Source organism: Paroedura picta, chromosome 1, assembly GCF_049243985.1.
Source record: "Paroedura picta isolate Pp20150507F chromosome 1, Ppicta_v3.0, whole genome shotgun sequence".
NCBI lineage: Eukaryota > Metazoa > Chordata > Lepidosauria > Squamata > Gekkonidae > Paroedura > Paroedura picta.
The window spans coordinates 36,906,002-36,918,758 of record NC_135369.1 but is presented as its reverse complement, the minus strand read 5'-3'; the positions used below and the strand labels follow the sequence as shown (position 1 = coordinate 36,918,758).

The window sequence follows — 12,757 nt, the reverse complement described above, 5'->3', positions numbered from 1 at the left end:
GGGGGGGGGGCATGATTCCCAGCACAGACTTTTTGGGTGGTTCAACGGGACCTCTTTTATTTTCTCCTCACAAACTGTAATGATTAATGTGTGTATAGAATCCTAATTTATTGGAAGGAAACAAAAGTCCTATTTCCCCAGCGGTCTGCACTGGGATGTCACAGCAAATGGGAATTTAACTGAAAGCTCCCCATACAATTAGTTTTCAATTGCACACACTGGGAAAGAGCATGCAAGCATGGCAAATAGAGGCTCATTGTGAAATGTGAACTTAGCTGTGGTGAAATGCTCTCCCCTTTTTCAAAAGGACACAGATTTGAGAAGGTAGGTACGGCTAATCCCTTGCTCACCTACCTTTCAAATGTTAATTGGCCTAGCCAGAAAACAGACCCCTGGAGGGGGGGGTTCTTCTCCCCAGACTTCATAGGAGAGGAGCTTCCTGTGGGAGGGGACAGGAAGGTATTTCTGCTGCTGACCAGAAGAAGAATGGGTATTTTGCTTGCTGACCATTAAAGGAGCAGCTTGCTCTTAGGAGGAGAGGTGAGTAGCCATCTTGGTCATGTGGCTGCTAGGTGAGTTGATAATGTAATGAGATAGGGTTGTTGGTGTCCTGCATGGTAGAGGAGGTTGGACTAGGTGACCCAGGAGGTCCCTTCCAACTCTATGATTCTATGAATCTAACTTAGAACCTCTTAAGCAAAGGCGTCTACCCTGTGTTAACATCAGATAGGGTATGTTTAGCAGAGGGACAGGATGATTACAATTCATTCAGGGGGTTTTTTTGCCTCTTTTGCTTAACTCTACTGTGCTAAAGATCTGCTTTTGAACCTTCTTCTAATCTTTTATAAATTTTAAACTGGCCATGGCTTCCTGACCACATAAAGTTCCTCCATCTTGGAAACATTAGTCCAGTGCAAAGGGAACACCCAGGATCAGAGGAGGGAGCCAGGAAAGCAGCTACTCCTCTGGAGGAGTGTACCCTGCAGTGAATTGTTCCCATGCCAGCTACATGCTGGGGCTGTGGGAGACACAGAGGCAAGGCCTCAAGAGTGTAAGGGGCGGGTTGGAGTCCTAGTTCTCCCAACTCATGGCCCTGTACTATAACCAGATGGTGGCATTGCATGTTGCCCAGAAAGAAGCCCTTTTCCTGCCCTCTTGGAGTAAGCAACTAGCCAGAATAGAGGATAGGGCAAGGGAGAACAGGGTTTGCAATGAAAAAGTGGGCTAGTTCCATCACAGAGCTTCTATGAATGCAAGATTCCTCACTTAGTGAAAGGGAATCTTAGAATTTGCTCTATAGCTAGGAAACAAAAAGCTATGTATTAACAGTATCCATCAGCTGTATAGTCTTATAATGGGGGAAGCAGTAAGTGTAACAAGATGAGGCAGTTTTATAGTTGTAAAGAACTTCCCTGATAAATCCTCTCTTCTCAAAACCTATCTGAAATTTCCATTTATATCATAAAAAATCCAATTCAACAGGGGCCTATTTAAACAACTGGCCCCCACTCAAGTAAATAGTAATAAAGTGGCTTATATAAAGTATTTGATTTTAACTTTGCTGCTGTTGGTTCTTCAGTCTCCTTATCCTTTAAACAGAGAGCATGGAAAGGAAATATTTTTATTTACCACAGATTGTGAAGAAGTTACCAAAAAGGCAGAGTTTTGTGAGTTCTTTTGGAAACATTTAAAATTTTCTCTCATGCAGGCTTTTATTGTATCTCAAACTTTAAACAATTGTAGAAGTTTCTAAAAAAAGAAAGCTGTATGTTCAAGGGGAAATTAAGTCTCTTAAACCTTGATGTCAGACCACTTTTGAAAATGAGGAGACTTTCAAAAGCAGCTTGTGATGTGGCATTGGGATGCTGTTGCTCAAAATATACCTAAATTAACGTTTTTAAAAGCCAATATTTTTCCTAAGTAAGTATGCCGAAATTTAACAAATATATTACTAATTCCAGTAAGATTTGAAATACGCACGGTGCTCTTTTAAAAGACTTTTCGGTGGTGGTGGTGGTGGTATTTGTCTAAATTGTGTACTCTAAGGATCTCAGCTATTCTCATGTCGGCTTTGAACATTTATTTATTATTTATTTATCTATATTTTGACTTATATACCACTGCTCTTAAGGACTCGCAGCAGTTTACAATAAAAGAATAAATATAAAAAATAAAACCACCCAGCCCACAAGTCCCCAATGCATTAAAAAATGGCAGTTCTATGGAGTAGTACCTATCTCTTCTCCCGTGCCCAGCAGCAGTCAGGCAGCAAGCTTCTTGAACAGCAGCCCTGCTATGCTACGTGGTTTACCATTTTAGAATATATGCAGATTTTGACAAGTAAACTGCGATATGGTGTTTTGTTTCTTTTCCTACTCAGCTACTATATCCCTAAACAGAAAAAAAATACCACTATTCCATTTTATTGTTTTATTTTAACATTCTTTTAAGACTCAGGAAAACTGTATAATAAAAATTCAGATAAAACTGAGACAATACACGACATATAAGCACATCAAGCATGGTAATGAAAAGCACGTGAAAGGGGAAAAGATTAAGCTTGTCAGTATTTCCAATGCAGCTTCTACATGTAATTATGTATCTTTAAACACACAAAAAATCACCATTTAGGTTTTCCAGCATGAATGTTTTATTAGTATGAACAGTAGTTCATATTAAATGTGCTAATTATAAGCACATAATTATTTAGAGTATGACTTATTTGACGAGTGGAATTTACATGAGGCATAAATTAAAAGTCAGGAATGCAGAGCACTGTTTGCATTTTTTTTATGTGCCGGAGGGGGGAAAGGCATTTTCATTCAAAGACGAAATCAAACAAAAGTTAGTCAAGACTAAGGCTGCAATCCTAACTGCACTTATTCAAAAGCAAGTTCCACTGAATAAAAAGAAGATTACTTTTGAGTAAATATGAATAAAAGTGGACTGCAAATCATTAAGCAACAAGACAAGATTCAAGATCAGATTTAAATTGCAGAACTCTGCATGTTTACTCAGATGTAGACCCTACGTTATTCAGTGGGGCTTATGGAGGTAAGTGCACAGGTCTGCAGCCTTAAACACTTGTAACTGTTGGTGGATTGGGCCCAAAATAAATAATTCACATGACATTGGTGTATCTGAAAGGAAAAGAAACTGAAGAAATTACTGTTGCTTAAAGTTACCTGGTGTTTTGTGCTGTTTCTGGCACAGCAGCATGCAACTGGTTTAGCATGCATCCAGCAATGCACAAAAAAATAAATTATTTGTAACAAATAGAAAATAAAAATACAGACCATTCGCTTGTATTAACACTTTTAAAGGCATGCAGAAAATACACAGTGCAGTTAATGTTTCATGCAAGTTTTGGTGTAATCACATTTTTTCATTCTGCTACATGCGGAGAAGAAAAAGTGAATTTATTTGACTCCATTCAGATGAAAAACATGTAGACTTAGGTACAGCCCTAGTTAGTAAATGATTTAAATATGGCCTAGACAGTAAACATTTATTTTGAACATCCACACAGAAGGGGGGGGGAGATGTTTTGTTTAATTATACACAACCATATTCATACCAAACAGTTTGGGTATCTTCAGAAAGTGGTAATGGGGATTTACTTTCACTTGTGTTTTCATGTGCAAGGACAGTAGATTCACTACTATTCTTAGTCCCTTCTAAGATTCCATCATCAGATTTCTCATTCTCAGAAAGTAATTTATGATCCTTCTGTGCAGCTTTCACTGACAACCCAGAAACTTTTGGCGCAGGTCTTTGAGGCAATCCACTTACACTGCTGACTAATTCTGTATTAAGTGACAAAAATGGCCAAGATAAACAGACTGCAGAGAATTTCCCTACATTTTCACTGCACGTGCTACTACAAGAAGGTGTTTTAGCATTTACATTTGTCTTGGCAGTACTTGAATTCTGCTCTTCTGATTTATGAGCACAATAATCTAGCATTGCTATACTACCTAAATCATTTTCTGACAGGCTAACAGTACTATAAGGTTTATAATGAAAAACACAAGATGATGGTTGTGGAGGACTGTACTCACTAGAAGCTGAAGGGACGCTTCTCTCAATTGGAGGTGGAGATGGGTCAATTGATATTGGCTGTCTAGGGTCTTTCGACAAAAAATCATGGATGCTTGTCCTCCGAGTAGTTCCTTCGGCTGTAGAAATCACATTGCTTGCGCGAGGTAAAGTAGCATAAGGGTTACAATCTTTTGATTGTCGTTGTGATAGGCTCATTTGTATGTTTTCCTTAGCAGACTTGGTCTTGCTTCTGGTTCCTGCTGCAAATGTTTTTGAAGAGTTCAAGAAGTTAGGATCTTCCATTTTGTGTGTACTGGATCTTGCAAGGTGATCCTGCCTCGTTAATTTTCCATCAGAGAATTCAAATGTGTTTTTCACACTCTGCGATCTGGCAATACCACTGCTGACTGATGAGTGCTTCCTTAGTTTATCTCTTCCTGCCAATTCAGCATTTTCTGAGAAAATTTTCATTACTTCATCCAGAAGATTCTCTTGGGTTGAGGATTTGATCTGTAAAACACACCCAAAACAACTTATTCTGTGCTTAGTTTTCTTTTTAAAAATGCAAATAAGAATTTTGATAATGCCTGTTGCTTAAACATGTAAAACTATCTATGCAGTTCCATTTTATGGAAATTGCTGATACTTATGCAGCTACCCAATTAATTTGTATATGCTATATTTGGAATATTATACATTCATGGGAAAGTCACAAATTATTCCATTTAAATGTACTAATGTATAGTCTGATGTAAACACATATAAACATATATTCCTACCTTGAAAATTCAACTTCTTTGAACAGTTCCATCTATTTTACATTAATTCAAGGATGTCTTTTCCAAAAAAAGAAAGTTCAAACTGATGGTCTTTCAAATCTGTCTCACATGCTTCTCACTAACTGGTTAAAAATTTTCTTAGCAATCTGAACATCATGTACAAAACAGCCTATGCCTGAAATAATATGAAAACTTCAGTTCTGGAATTCCCAGTTGGGAGTTCCTGGAAAAAATCCAAGATTCATGGCCTGCTTTTCCTTTTCAAGAGGAGCTTTCAAAGCAAGACACATTTAATAACCAGTCACCTGAATCTTTAAGGAAACACCTACCAGTCTCAAACACTGTACAATCACTATCAGTAAACCGAATAGTATTATGTGCAAAGCAATACATTAGTATATATTAAGGTTATGCTTTTGCCTATCTGGCTTCACAATGTTATTATTCAACTAAAGATAGAATCCCTGTTATTTAGAAGAAAATATTACCCCCAAAATAATGGAGGCACAGGTGAAGAAGGTAGCCTGCCAGGTATTTTTTATCTTCGTCAGGTGAGGCTATTAGCGCCCTCTCTGTCCTCTGAGCACCTAGCCATGATGATTAATGGGACAGTCACCTCCAGAATTTATTTTTGTAACTTGCCCTACGTGGGCCATCCCTTGTCCCTGAACCGGATATTGCAGCTGGTACAAAATGTGGCCGCTAGGGTCCTCACAGGTACATCTTGGAGGGTCCATATGCAGCCTGTGCCGAGGCAGCTGCATTGGTTGCCAGTTGCGACCCAGAACTGGTTCAAGATTTCGGTTTTGACCTTTAATGCCCTTTGTGGTCTGTGACCCACATTTCTGTGCGGCCACCTACAACCCTATGCCCCCCTTGCAAGGCCTTGCGCTCTGCAGGTACAAAGTTGTTGTTGGTCCCTGGCCCCAAAGACACTCGCCTGGCCACGACCAGGCGCAGAGATTTTTGGTCCTGGCTCCCACATGGTGGAATGAGCTCCTGGAAGAGCTACAGGCCCTGCGGGAGCTTTCAAAAAGATGGAACTCTTCCACTAGGTCTATGGTTCAAGCCAGTGAAGGATATAGATCAGATGCTCCCCCCCCCCCGGAAGATGCTTGCCAACAATTTTGTAACACCACTAGTGATGGTCAGCTGATGCATTAAAAAGGTAAAGGTATCCCCTGTGCAAGCACCGAGTCATGTCTGACCCTTGGGGTGACGCCCTCCAGCGTTTTCATGGCAGACTCAATACGGGGTGGTTTGCCAGTGCCTTCCCCAGTCATTACCGTTTACCCCCCAGCAAGCTGGGTACTCATTTTACCGACCTCGGAAGGATGGAAGGCTGAGTCAACCTTGAGCCGGCTGCTGGGATCGAACTCCCAGCCTCATGGGCAAAGCTTTCAGACGGCTGCCTTACCACTCTGCGCCACAAGAGGCTCTTGCTGATGCATTACTGACCCCCTTTTTAGCAGGGGGTTTTAGGATGGGTTTTATTTTTACCACCACGTGTTTCTGTATTTTAATGGGTTTTTAATTGGGGTTGAGTTGTATATATGGGGATTTATCATGTAACCCACCACAGGCCAGTTTGCTGGGAGTGGTAGGCAGTAAGTCTAAAAGATAAATTAAATAAATAAATAATAAAGTTCTTAAGGAGGACACTGTAATGTCTGAGAACTTACAGGAATTCTGCACCTACACCTAACAGTTTCTTAGACTTATAAACTGTAGAAGTGGAAAACTTCTAGTTCACGATGGAAAATACATCTAGCAAAATACTCACTGGAGATCTTAGAGGGGAAAACAGGGTAAGGAGTTGGTAGAAACCAAAACTTATAACCAGGTATCTCTAGGGGTAGTCTAATTCAACAGCTCCCAGCCTTTTTGGAATTGTGACCCAGCCAGGACTGCCCCAAAGTTTTTTTGGCATTCTATGCAAGCTATTTCCTTGGCATACATCTAGTTCTGCATTTCATTTCTAAAGTGGCTAACCAAATATTTTTGAGAAACCAACAAACATCACATTCAGAACCACTGTTGTATGATTGTTGGTATTATTTTTGACTATATGTTATATGTTTAGGCTGTTCCATGTATCACCCCATGGAGTTATATGTAAACTGCCCTAAGCCATATGGAAGGTTGGTATGAAATAAAAATCTAATAAATAAACAAACAAAGGATGCAGCTGCCCTCAGTATGAACCCCAAGCAAGTGGCATTCCAATTTACATAGTCTTTGCCCATCAACCTCTAATCACCCTCTCTGTGTCCATTAATTCCTGTAATCCCCCCCATTCTCACCCTAGTAACTATCACTGCTCCTTTTGGAGACTCCTGCAAGGGTCTCTGAAAAGTGTTACAAGAATATAAGGCGGCCTCAGATCTAATCCTGGTGCAGCTTATATTCTTTTACTTATATTTCCTGAGCTTCTTATGTCCCTCTGAACTGGGGAAATACCCCCCCCCCCTTTAGTTACAAGGGAGCTCAGGAAGCAGAGGTTCTAACCTCATTCAAGACTCTTTTACCCAGCCAGGGGGGATTTTGCTGCATATTATCTCTGGACCGGTCAAATAATGGCTCTGACTCTGAGTCTGTAATTGGTAAAGAAAGAGTAGGATTCTCAGAGGAAATGAGATTGAACAGTGGACTCAGCTTGATTTTATAAAGCTGTGGTTGGTCCCCAGCTCAGAATAGCCTGATTGTGTCAATTTTTTTTTTAGTTTCTCTCCTTTATTTCTGACCCCACTCAAGGGGAACTGAAGAGACAAAGAATCATGGTTTCCCATCTTTATTTCTGAGCTTACTCAAAAAAGAACGAGTGCTCTGTGGTACTGCTCCTCCACATTACCATAGGGTCAGCTGTTGCCTTGTCAGTGACCATCCAAGGCTCATAGAAGAGTCCGTCCCACCCTTATCACTGGAGAATCACTATTTCAAAAATTAATAATTTAGAATAAATTCATGTATAAGTCATGTGTCCTCATATGACAATTCCTCTCCAATGTGTTAATTATTTTGCTCCCAATTTTCTCGATGAATTCTAAATTAGTTTTAAAATGGAAATTATCAAGTTTTCTTCTAACATCGTGCACAGGACTGCAATGAAAAAGTCACATTCAATCTGTACAGCTTTATGTTTTGCTTCCTAAAATTAAGTAACTTTTCAGCTTACCTCATTTGAAATAGCCTTATTACTTTCTTCCAAAAACTGTTGCAGAGAAACTACTTCACTCCCAGGAGAGTCTGTCTTTATTCTCCAGGTTCCTTGTCTGTCCAGTGTTTCTGACATTTTATGATAAAGTGTGGGACTAGACCTGGTGTGGCTTTTCAAATATTGGACAGGACTGCTGCTGCTGCTGGACCATGCTTCGTGATCATGAAACAGGCTAAATTCTCCACTGCTGTGGCTTTGTGGCCTGCTTTGATTATTAACTGCACCTGCTTTTTGGAGTAAATAGCATTGACAGCTTTATTACAATGGGAAAATAAAAACATTTTAAGAAGCACATTCTTAATGATACACAAGGCACCCTTGGTATTATTTGGATGCTTTTCTACCCATTGGGATATCACATGATGTATAGTTGCATTCACTTGACTTACCTGTTATGGTTCTTCAATGGGACATTTCATTTTTTAAATACAAAAATATCCTTCATTTTTAACCTCTCTCAAAAGTACTAAATTTTATGACACTAAATATAAGAGTTCTTTATATCTTACTTCAGCAAAATTACAGAATGACTGGTTATGTTTACTTTTATTTATGACATATTACAAAAAGTGAATATAAAATATACAATAAGATATTGTCAAATAAATGTATTTATTTATAACATCCTCTCTTATCTGGAAGGTTTTATAATCACTGATTATTCAGTTTAGTCTGTTACACATAACTTGGAGGAAAAGTGTCATATTCCACAAATACCTAATTTAAGCTATGCTTCAGTGCATCTTCAAGAAATCCTATCCATATCAAGAAAGACACACTGACTGCTATTTATGTTCTTCTGATTCTTTTCTGAAACAATACAAGTGAGCCATCCCATAATCCATAGAATATTACCACAAAGTACCATTTATACTGAATAAAAACCCCAACTGTATCCATATTCCCCACACATACAACTATATAAATATAACTGTGTTTTGTCACAGAGAAGGGAAGGCAGAACATGAGTTTGAAGACCTACATCATGAGATAACAAAAATGCCATCTGTCTCCTTAGTTCTCGCTTCTGTCCCAAACTGGTAGCATACATTATTCATTCTAGAACTTTGTGTATATTGTTCGTTTCTCCCGCTTTCTTGCACATTTTTCTACTCCTCATGCAACAGTTCACACTTTCATTTTTTTCTATGTACCATTTTTTCTACTGTGCTACCCTCATATCTTTTACTCCACATTCTCCTTCTTTCTCATCCATCCAATTTTCATTTCAGACTCTCTTTCCTCCCATCCCTCCATTTCTGTAAAATTTTACTGGCTCCTATAACACTCCTACTTCCTTTTTGTTTTTCTCCTGTTTGCCTCACTTAATCGCTGCTGCCAATCATAGCTATATTCATCTTTCCTGGTTAACTTAAACTCCTCCTTTTGATTTGCCTCTCATCTGTTTGCTTCTCAAAGCCTTCTACTAACTCCTGTCACCTAATCCACATGAAATATGACAATTAGCTGCTCCACTAACTACTGAGCCACCACTCAAAATGCCACCAGAAGTTTCATCAATTGATCATATGTTTAAGAAATGTAAGTAGAAGCTATTGGTTGTGGTGTGTGTGTGTAGGGAGATATGGGTCCTTCCATGACTGCAAGCTTCCTCGCCTCTGCCACTTCCAAGAAGCCTAGCTCTCAGTTCTCTGCTTCATGCTACATTCACGGTTTCTAGACTTACTTCCCCACTCTACATCTTTGATGCCCATTCTTTCATTGTTTTCACTTCTCCCATTCTGCCAAATGCCTCTTGAAGAAACTTCAAGGCTATACTCATTTTGTTCCAATTTCTGGGTTGGATTATCTATCCAAGGTGCAGAACTTTCCCGCTCCTCCCTCCCAGTACAGCATACTAATCTCCACAAATTGCTGCTCCTAGGGAGTAAAGTACCCAGACAAACAAGGGAGAGGGGCACATCTACAGCAGAATTTATGGAAATTGCCAATTTGGACTGGACCCAAGCTAGTTTTTGGAAGCATATTTTATATACAGGAATGCTCTGATTAACTTCTTAACTGAAAGATCATCATGTAGCACCAGACTGCATCTTCCTAATACTGTTGTGACATCATGGGTAGTGATGTTGTACTGGCACAATAGTCTATGCAGACAAAGCACATTTGTACATGTGGATATATGAAAATGTGTAATCAATATTCATTTTCTTTCATAATATGAATTATTCAGAGTCAGAGGCCATCCTACATCAAAGTCTCATTTAAAAGGAATGAAATGTGTCAAAACGATCAAAGGAAAAGAAATCCCACATGCTATGAGTTGATTCCCTCCCAAAACATATGATGAAGCACATGTATCAATTTGCCTAGAAGCATACCTTTGACTTCATGGAGTGAGGCATTATTATTGCTATTGCTAGTGGATGTTCTGCCACTATCAAGGCTGGCTGGTCTCGAAGCTAAATGAAAAAAAATCAGTAGAGAGCATGAAGCACATACTCACAGCAGATGGCAATATGCCTGAAACATTCTGAGCCAGAAAATCATGCACTACTGGTTTTGCCAAAAGCTCAGCATACACTTTGATAAAGTGTAGTTCCTTGCAGGTAAAAAAAAAGCTATTTCCAGGCAGCTCAAGATGACACTACTGAACACAGGAGCAGTAAGCCACTAAAGAATGGGGTAAGGCATTAGAATCAGAACTGCTTTATTCCTGGGGGGAAATAGGATTCCAAAAGGAATAACTGGCTAACATGCAAAAAACTAGTTGCAAGTAAGGCATATAGAACAGACTTGACATGGAATTCTGCATGCTGCACAAATTCCAGTGACACCAACAGGAGGAGCAAGTGCACCTGAACAGTTAATGTTCTGAACTCCTAATTGATACAAGCATAAACGTTAAGATGCTTTAAAACCTTACACTACTTGAATCAAATCAGTTTATACATATTTATGGTAATTATTTTTAATGAAGATTTTATTGTAACTAAGTAATTACATTAAAATTTGATACAAAAATCCATCAGATGTATTTTGAGGTGTGTTAAATAAAAAGCTAATTCACAATTTATAATATTCTATATCACAAAATGTTTGAGTCCTATTTAGGTGCACTTCATATTCAGATTACATTAGAATTAGGATGAAATAAATGGGAGAGACCCCACACAATTAGATGCAATGTAAGAACATGCAAACTTGCAGTGCTGGTTATTTTCTATTTCTGGACAATTGCCCTTTCTGTTTTGCACCCTGATGAAATGTAAATCTTACCATGAATTCTTGATCCAGTACTAGAGTCATCACTAATTCCTTGTGGACTTACGTCTTCAAAAGATGTAGCATCTAGATGGGAAACAAAACACAACTGTGTTGCAAAAACATAATTTAAATCTCTTAGCTACCAATTGATATTATATGTTTTATCTGGAATTATAATTATTTCTTTAGATAATCTCATGGTTCCCCAAAGAAGTTTGCAGCTATTGAACCATTTTTCCATTCAATTAACCCACAATCCTCAATTCAATTATTCCAGATGTTTATTTTGCTGGAAAAGCATGTGAAATGGAAACATGAAGAGATTCCAACAATGCTACTGTTACCAACACAACCACATCACACTGTGAAAAGGTTCTACCTATACCTTTATTATTAAGCAACTGCTTGGATCTCAAGCCTGCAGCAGAGTTGACAGTTGCAAAGTTGATGGATGTAGTAGAGAAGGCCATAGATCCCAATTCTTTTCTCCTTTTACCCGTAGATATATCATCAGGACCCTCCAGATGCTCAGAACTACCTGTCCATTGTCCTCCTGCTAGGACCATGGACTGCACCAGGTCATTCATGGCTGGGATGCAAATGAAAGCAAATGAATCAGCATGGTTCAATGTTTTTTAATTTTTTAATTTTGCACTGTGCCTCACATTTATCTAAGTATCAAAGCATACTGAAAGCTACAGTCACAAATTAATAAATGTTATGGCATGCAACTAGCTAAATGAATGAAAAGTGTTAAAAAGCCAAAGCCTTCTTGTAATTGCTTTTTATTAGCTACAACCGCCATGCTTGTGCTGGAGTGCTATACAGCAGATAAATATATATGTTAGAAGCTCTGATATGTTTTGCAATGACAAAATGGAATGAACAGGGTAAGATGAGCAGAAATGCTATACAAAAACCAGTGTTGGCAATGATTAAAAGTCCTTGTTCAATGCAGGCTTCTGCAGGAATAGTCTATGTTGCATAACACTAGAGAAAGGATCTGAAATAAATGCATCCCATGACAGCTGTTTTTACTATGCTACAAACACTGTAGCCCCTCCCCCAGCTTTCAAAAGGGCATTTAATTAAAGAAGAAATGACAAAAATATTTGTTTTCCTCTCCCCTGGACTTGGAATGACAATAGGCTGGAAATTATTTTTGCACTGGTTTTGCACCAAAAATTCTATAAATGTATCATTTTCAGGCTTTATAAAACTGGTTACTTAAAGAATTCAACTATCCACTGCATCTTTGTATACATGAGTGTACTAAATATGTTCAAAGGCATGTAATGTCAATATATTGAACGTGAATATGTGCATTCTCTTCATATGTGTATATAGTGTCCAGGTGTTCAGAAACATTGATTCAGCTCCTTGTATTATAGCAGGACTTGCACTCTGCAAAACAGGAAAAAAGCAGCGCAGTCCAGGTAAAGGTTAGTGAAATTAGTAACGGAAGCCATTGTAGCCATTTAAAAAGAAGCTG

At 38.7% G+C, this 12,757-nt stretch overlaps 1 protein-coding gene across 10 annotated transcripts in view; it reads right to left on the bottom strand.

Moving 5' to 3' along the window:
- CCDC88A (coiled-coil and HOOK domain protein 88A) overlaps window positions 1-12,757 on the bottom strand; it is a 128,603-nt gene that overhangs the window by 6,674 nt on the left and 109,172 nt on the right. For 4 of the 10 annotated variants that reach the window (XM_077333796.1, XM_077333788.1, XM_077333815.1 and 1 more), the window contains 5 exons: window positions 11,651-11,854; window positions 11,278-11,349; window positions 10,380-10,460; window positions 7,996-8,264; window positions 4,062-4,551 (listed from right to left, as the gene is read on the bottom strand). In XM_077333796.1, coding sequence (XP_077189911.1) covers window positions 4,062-4,551; window positions 7,996-8,264; window positions 10,380-10,460; window positions 11,278-11,349; window positions 11,651-11,854 — 1,116 coding nt within the window. Of the gene's footprint in view, window positions 1-2,632; window positions 4,552-7,995; window positions 8,265-10,379; window positions 10,461-11,277; window positions 11,350-11,650; window positions 11,855-11,881; window positions 12,670-12,757 lie in introns of those variants that run through there. The other 6 variants (XM_077333752.1, XM_077333779.1, XM_077333761.1 and 3 more) reach the window with 3 other exon arrangements.